This window comes from Cornus florida, unplaced genomic scaffold, assembly GCF_030987335.1.
Source record: "Cornus florida cultivar Cherokee Brave unplaced genomic scaffold, ASM3098733v1 CherokeeBrave_3.0.0_Hap2_Chr05, whole genome shotgun sequence".
NCBI lineage: Eukaryota > Viridiplantae > Streptophyta > Magnoliopsida > Cornales > Cornaceae > Cornus > Cornus florida.
Genome location: NW_026775575.1, coordinates 56,948,783 through 56,957,214, shown reverse-complemented (window position 1 = coordinate 56,957,214; position 8,432 = coordinate 56,948,783). Strand labels below are relative to the sequence as shown.

The following is an 8,432-nucleotide window of genomic DNA, read 5'->3' as shown; positions in this document are numbered from 1 at the left end:
AATGGCAAAGGAAACTTCCAATCTTTTTCTTTTTCCGGAGTTTGCTTGATCACCAAATCATAAAAAATTTTAAGCTGCCTATAGATGATTTCCGGAAAAGATATCCAATGGCCAAAATGGATGGTATATAAAGCACGAAGAAAATCTTGACGACGCTCAGATTGATGAGTAAGAGAACACACATTGCGCAAAAGTATGGCATCGACGAACCATAGGTGTAATAGTAGAGATAATTTGGCAGTAGAATTATATTTGGAGCCAGAGAAACAATTTGCAGCTAGGCGACTAATCATTAGTCTAGTGGGGACGTCCGACATCGGAGTGAATTTTGACTCCAAATCAGCCGGGCATTGATGTGGACATCCCAAAGCCATGGCAATCGTCGAAGGAGTAATGCGAATTATAGTACCATCAATGGATGACACTAGTGCTCCCCGTTCATCTGGATTGGAATGAAGATTTTGATAAAACACCTTAACTAGTCTGGGGTACATGAGTTTACCACTTGGCTCAAAAAGGCATTCAGCTCGCCGGCATTGTAAATCTTCAATGAGCCACTGAGTTTCTGGAACACATGCATTAAGAAATTCGATCTCAAAGCCCACTTCATAATTAAGTTTGTGCTCATGCCACCTCTCATCTATGGTATCTCGAAGAGTTGGCCGCCCCATGGAAGATTGAATGGAGCAGCTTGTTGAAGCACCGCCTTGTGTGGCTTTTTTTCTTTCTGGAAGCCATTAAAAAGAAAAACCTCTTTGCGACCTTTTGTCGAACACGTGGTAGGCAGTCCCAAATCCTCTTTGCGACCTTTTGGGTAGGCGAATTTTTTTTTTGTTTATGGATAGTGGGATGGAATGATGGAATTGGATGGAGATATATATATATATATATATATATATATATATATATATATATATATAAGGATCAAAGGTGGGAAATTATAAGGAAAGTAGTGATGAACAGTGTAGTTGGTTTAGGAATAGGGGAGATATGGTTGAGAGAAGAAGTCAAATCAGCCTAAAGCCGCCACTGCCCTTAAATTACTACCCCTTGTTCTTTTCTTGTAATTTTTTTTTTCCTGAAGTAACCGTAAAAATAACACTGGCGACGGTCGCCCATAGGCTAGGCGATCGGTCGCCCAGACCTACTTGTCCGCTTCCTTTTTCTCGCCACCGGGCGATGGTCACCCATGGGTCGGGCGATCGATCACCCGAACCTACTTGGGTTTCTCCGGAAATTCCATTTAGGAGATGGTCACCCATGGGTCGGGCGATGGTCGCCTAAACCTGCTTGTAGTTTGAATTGTTTTCTTTTTTTTTTTTTTTTTTTTAGAATGCAAACTTCAAACGGCCATAACTTTGGCATCGGAGGTCCGTTTTGGACGATTTTTTTTTTTTCATTTTGGGTATTTTTTCGAGATCTATGCGGTGCAAACTGCCGTAGGCTATTTGGTCGATGTTTGGACCCAAAAAATGCTCTGTTCTGCTCCAATCAGCCTCTTTTTCTTTGTATGCCACGAATTTTTTTTTTTTTTTTCTTCGAAACAAGCATGACTTGTAAACCTACACAAGTAACTAAAGCCCTACAAAACAAATTAAATCCTCCTAATCTACTAAAACAAAAGATAAAATTAAAGAAAGAAAAAAAATAACAAAAGATAAAATTAAAAATAAAAATAAAATCTTATCTATAATTCCTACATTTAACATCAGTATGCGACATGATACCTGGATTATTAGGTGGAGTAAATGGGATCCGTCAAAGTGACAGATTTAACTCCTTCTGTAGGCACAGAATCTTCAATGTACAGCTTCAATCTCTGACCATTTACTTGTAGTGTCTTACCTTTCTTTGGGTCAAAAATAGTGATAGCCCCGTGAGGGGTTACCGTTTGAACTTGGTATGGACCATCCCATCTTGAGCGCAATTTCCCTGGAAATAGCTTCAGCTTGGAGTTAAACAACCAGACTTTGTTACCTGGCTCGAAAGATTTTCTTACAATGTGCTTATCATGAAACGCCTTAGTTCTAGCTTTGTAAATTCTTACGCTTTCATAAGCATTATTGCGAAGTTCTTCTAATTCACTTAACTGCAACTTCCTCTTGGGCCCAGCTTGACTCATGTCGAAGTTCAATTTTTTCACGGCCCAAAAAGCTTTATGCTCTAATTCCACTGGTAAATGACATGCTTTCCCAAAGACCAAGTGATATGGCGACATCCCAATTGGTGTCTTGAATGTGGTACGATACGCCCATAAAGCATTGTTGAGACGCAATGACCAATCCTTTCAATCCAGTCAAACCGTCTTCTCAAGGATATGTTTGATCTCGCGATTTGAAATCTCTACTTGACCGCTTGTCTAAGGGTGGAAAGAAGTACCTACCTTGTGAGAGATGGAATGTTTCTGAAATAAGACTCAAAGAAAGCGATTACAAAAATACTTTCCACCATTGCTGATTTCTGCCCTTGGCATTCTGAACCGACTGAAAATATTGCTTTGAAGAAATTCGACCACCACCTTATGATCATTAGTCATTGTTGCCATTGCTTCTACCTACTTGGAGACGTAATCCACCCCTACCAAAATATACTCCTTGCCATGTGACATCGGGAATGGCCCCATGAAATTAATGCCCTAGATATCAAAAATTTTAATAACCAGAATTAAGGAGAGAGGCATCATGTCTCTTTCTGTAATGGTACCCAACCGTTGACATCGATCACAGGCCTTGGCAAACTTGTAAGCATCTTTAAACAAAGAAGGCCAAATCAGCCCACTCTGAAGGACCTTTGCTCCTACCTTCTTTCCACTGAAATGGTCACCACAAGTAAGTGTGTGACAAAATCTCAGAACGTTGGGAATTTCATTATCTGGCACACAGAGACAAATAATTTGGTTCGAGCAGTACTTGTTTAACTGTGGATCCTCCCAATGATAAAATTTCACTTGAGAGAAGAACCTGTCTTTATCATGCTTGGTCCAATCAGATGGAATTCTTCTGGACCTCTTCCAATTTACAATATCAGCATACCAAGGTGGATTTTCCTTCTGAAGTTGGAATAATTGCTCATCCAGGAATGAATCATGCAATAGAAGAGTGCAAGATGAATCTACCAAAATTCTGGATAAGTGGTCTGCCACCACATTTTCTGAACCCTTCTTGTCTTTGATTTCTAGGTCGAATTCTTGTAGCAATAGAATCCACCTAATCAACCTTGGCTTGGTGTCCTTTTTGTTGATCAAATGTCGGAGAGCTGCATGATCAGAAAACACAATAACTTTGGAACCCAACAAATAAGAGCGAAACTTGTCCAAAGCAAAGACCACTGCTAATAATTCCTTTTCAGTAGTGGTATAGTTTAATTGTGCCTCTGTTAAGATCTTGCTTGCATAGTAAATTACTCTTGGTAATTTCTCCATTCGTTGACCCAAGACGGTGCCCATTGCATAGTCTGATGCATCACACATAATCTCAAAAAGAAGAGACCAATCTGGAGCCTGCATAATGGGTGCAGAAGATAGAAAAGAGCGAAGTTTCTTAAATGCCTTTAGACACTTTTTATCAAAGTGAAAAGGAACATCTTTTCCTAATAAATTGCATAAGGGCCTTGTGAGTTTACTAAAGTCTATGATAAAACGTTTGTAAAATCTTGCATGGCCGAGGAATGATCGCACTTGTCTCACCGATGATGGGAGAGGAAGATTAGAGATAAGATTGACCTTAGCTTTATCTACTTTAATTCCTTTCTTGGATACTATATGGCCAAGGACAATTCCTTCTTGCACCATGAAGTGAATTTTCTCCCAACTAAAGATTAGATTCTTCTCTTTACATCGTTGAAGAACAAGCACTAAGTTCTCCAGACAATTATCGAATGAAGACCCGAACACCGAGAAGTCATCCATGAAGACTTCTAGAAAGTTCTCAATCATATTAGAAAAAATAGTCATCATACATCTTTGAAAAGTGGCTGGTGCATTACAGAGTCCGAAAGGCATACGGTGGTAGGCAAAAGTACCATATAGACAGGTGAAAGTTGTCTTCTCCTGATCGTCGGGATGAATGGCAACTTGTTTGTATCCAGAATACCCATCCAAGAAGCAATAAAATTTCTTCCCTACCAGTTTCTCCAATATTTAATCAATAAAGGGGAGAGGAAAGTGATCCTTCCGTGTCTTCGAATTCATTTTGCGGTAATCTATGCACACTCACCAACCTGTAGTTGTACGTTGGGGAAGTAAAGTACCTTCAGAATTTTTCACTATAGTGATCCCAGATTTCTTTAGAACCACTTGAATCGGGCTTACCCACTGACTGTCTGAAATTGGGTAAATAATGCCTGCATTAAGTAACTTGACTACTTCTTTTTTCACTACCTCTTTCATATTTGGATTTAACCACCTCTGTGCTTCTCGTGAAGGTTTGGAGTCCTTTTCTAAGAAAATTCGATGCATACATACCGAGGGATCAATCCCTTTGAGATCAGCCACACTCCAGCCAATAGCTTCTCGATGGGTGGCTAGTACTTCTAATAATTTCTCCTCTTGTATGTCTAATAGCTCTGCTAAAATAATTACTGGAAGACTACTTTCTAGCCCAAGAACTGCATATTTCAGATGAGAGAGCAACTGCTTCAACTCTAGCTCTGGTGAAGACTCCAAAGATGGTATAGGTGGTTTACTTGACAATTGTGGAAGTGGCTCAATAGGAATCTTCCATGGTGGAATGTTGTGCATACTTGCCACATCAAGCAGGGCATTTACCTCTTCAATACCTTTCTCAACATCAAATGACTCGGCATCAAAATAAGATAGGCATGCCTCCAGTAGATCTTTTGTCATGGCAAATGGGGTCATCTCTTCAACATATTCATCGATGGCATCGACCAGAAAACAATCATTATTATCTGAAGGACATTGACTGGCATTGAAAATATTTAAGTGAACCTTTATATTGCCAAAAGATACATCTATGATGCCAGTTCTACAATTTATGCTCGCATTTGCTGTCGTAAGGAAAGGATGACCAAGGATCACAGGAATGTGCCTCATTGGCTCTGGAACTGGCTCGGTATCGAGCACAATAAAGTCAACTGGGAAGTAGAATTTATCTACTTTGATGATCATATCTTTAATAACACCACGAGGCTATTTGGTTGACCTATCTGCCAATTGGAGAATAATGGAAGTAGACTTCAATTCTCCTAATCTGAGTTGCAAGTAAACTGAATAAGGAAAAAGGTTTACACTTGCATCCAAATCTTGGAGAGCTCGCTCTACTTGATGATTCCCTATTGCGCATGAAATTATTGGAGCGCCTGGATCTTTGAATTTTGGAGCAGTGCAATGCTGGATTATGGAACTGACTTGCTCAGTTAATAGCACCTTCTTAGGAACATGGCTATTTGAACACCTCTTTTGAGTACACATATCTTTCTAGCATAAGCTGGAATTTGCTAAATTACATCCAGCAATGGGAAATTAATCTTCACCTATTTGAACATCTTCATTATGTCCTGAAGTTTGCTTGCTTGCTGGTGGGCGGTATGGGTTGTCGTTGCCGCCCTACCACAAGCTTAGAGAGTGTGCATTAAGGCGAGGGCCAAGTTTTACATTTATAGAAGCCACTACTACCTTTCACTATAAATATAGCTAGGGCGAGTAGGGATCGTCTCAAGGGATTGTGAGGGTCGAACAAGGTTATGGAATCGCTATTAGGTTTAGTAGGTCGAGTGATCAAACAATTGGTTGGTTGGTTGATTAGACTAGAGAACAACTAAATTAAACTAAGTGATAACAAAAGAATGCAAATAAGAGCAAATAAGAGAGAGAAGAGTCTTGGGGTTTAGAGATCACTACCAAACAATGCATTTCTATACCATTGACAAGTGACTAATGAGGGCAAATGGTGTGTTGCAATATTGGTGTGTGTGTGTGTGTTTGGTTGATTCAACAAGCAAGAATGATTAGTTAAGCATATATTGTCTAAACAACATGTGAAAGGCACAATAGATCAAAACAAGTCATTAATCATTTCATTAAGCTCACAATCCAAATACAACACAAGGTTAGAGACATATGCTACTTGCATTCAAAAGCATGGATCATCAAACAACAAGTATGGATTGTCCTTTCATTTAACACTACACTACAACTACACTACATCTACAGTACTAATATGAAAATAAACTAAAGGAAATGCACAATCCATCAAGGAATAAGTATGAACCATCAAGAAAATCACAAGAGGATTCCATTAAGCACTATGTTTTGACAATCTCTAAATCTATAGCCTCAATACACATAGACATGCATCAATAACACAAAATCTAGAGACAAGCACATGAACATCTATTCTAACATACATAGGCATATGGATAGAATGAAATGATCAATTGAAAGCATTTAACCACATAAATTACAACAGTGTCAAAACATTAATTACAACACTAATCCCTCAATAATACACAAGATTAAGATATAAAAAACATGCTTGGGGCTAACTCTAGCCCCAAGAGGATGTCTAACCACTCATGGTAGTGCTTCCCCAACCCTCAAGGGCTAACTCCATGGTAGAAATTTGCTCCTTGGGTGATGAAGAGTCTCCAATGGTGTCTCTAGCCTCCTCCTCCTCTAAGTTTGCTCTCCAAGAGATGATATGAAAATGATTTTGGCTCCCCTTGTAAAAAACAATCCTTATCCTTTTATAGGTAGGTCAAAATGACACCCAAAATGAGCTGGGGTCATGCACACAATATTCCCCAATGATTGGATAAAGGACAACTTTCAATGAGCTGGAAATTTAACTTTTTCACACTGGAGGAAATTCGATCGATCGAACCTTGGACTTGGATCGATCGAACATGGCTGAGATCTATCGAACTTAGGCCGGATCAATCTTTATTGGTGGCTCTTTTTGGATAAAGACAAATATGAGATATTTTTAAGATATTTTTGGGAAAAGGACAAAAGTGGTTGGTAGGGTGGTACAACTAGATAAGATCAATCATTTGGATAAAGACAAGCAGTTCGATCGATCGAAGAATGATGTTGGATCGATTGAACTTTTGAGATCTCTGAAAATATCATTATGGCTCTGATCCATCTTGAAGTGCTGAGATCGATCATGTTGGATCGATCGAACTTTGATCTGAGATTGATCTAATATGTTGATTTCCACCTTTTTCTTCCTTTTACTTCCACTTGGCTCCTTTCTTTGATTCATCCCAGAATTGCTTCAATTAAGCTCTTATTTGGCTGAGTTAGCTTATTTTCGGGATAAGTGCCTGAAAATAAAAATAATACGAAATCAATCTAAAATGATAAAGTATAATAGATAAAGGTACTAGAATGCCTAAGCTTAAGGGATTTAAATACGCACTTTTCAGCGCTCATCACACTCCCAAACTTAAATATTGCTAGTCCTTAGCAATAAACTAGAAAGTAAAGGAATGAAATGAACAACTATACAAGTATGAATCTAGAAAACAATAAATGGATAACGCTGCTTTCGTAGGGAACACGATTGCATTTAGCATATGCAACAAGCCTTTTAAACCCCTAGGTTACCCCTAGTGGACGAGTGAAGTCTCGTGAGGGTTTCCAGAAATGGTACCCACAAATATTAAGCTCATTCTTTCAAAAGAGGTACCAATATTGCAAACAAGCATTAGGAGAAAACTACTTCAAGTATTTAATGTTTCAAACATTTCCGAGCAATCTCCCAAAATTTCAACATCAAGCAAACAAGTATGGTCCTCCACACATCAAGAAAATGATCATGCAAATCAAAATAACTCTATAATCCTTTTTGAGTGGACCGGCATCAAATGTGTTGTTATCTTAGCCAACTAAAGAATTAATCACATCTTTACCCTCAAACTAGCACACAAATCTAGTATCGATCATCATGACAAAAAGTGGACCTTTTATTAAAGCTTTATTGTTCTAGGTGCGCTTATTCTTTTCACTCGATTTTTTTTTTTTTTTTTTTTTTTTTAGGATCAAAGATGGAAGCATGGTGCAATGTATTGATCTATTAAGCTTTTTAGCGATTCAAGAGGTCGAGCATTAGGTCAATGGCTCCCAAACCAGACGGCTTTAGGGCATTAGGCATTCAAATACCCCTACGAACTTACAAGCTCAAGTCAACTAGGCTATAAATCAAGACAACAACCATCTAATCATTTCCCACTTCTCACCTTTTGGGAGAAGTCCTCACTTTTTTATTATTTTTGTAACTTTTTCTTCTTTTTTTTTTTTTTTGAACAATCAATTATTAACCTAGAGTTTGGGCCCTCCACCTTTCGGCGCGAGAAGTTCAGTGCTTGATGAGGCTAGAATCCCAGCTACTTAGTGAAAAGGGGTTGTTATCCACCTTTATCAAGAATAAAAGCTTTCAATACACTACTAGCTCAACTGGGATATAACC

The 8,432-nt window shown here is 38.6% G+C and overlaps 1 protein-coding gene across 1 annotated transcript; it reads right to left on the bottom strand.

Annotated features, from left to right (window-relative positions):
* Positions 1 to 1,735: 1,735 nt before the first annotated feature.
* On the bottom strand, positions 1,736 to 2,218 carry LOC132309314 (uncharacterized). Its single transcript, XM_059807629.1, has one exon. The coding sequence runs from the start codon at positions 2,216 to 2,218 to the stop codon at positions 1,736 to 1,738; it is 483 nt and encodes a 160-aa protein (XP_059663612.1).
* Positions 2,219 to 8,432: the final 6,214 nt, after the last annotated feature.

What these genes read in the sequence shown, in the direction of transcription:
- LOC132309314 (XM_059807629.1), bottom strand. Translation starts at nt 2,218, where the DNA reads ATGTCGCCATATCACTTGGTCTTTGGGAAAGCATGTCATTTACCAGTG.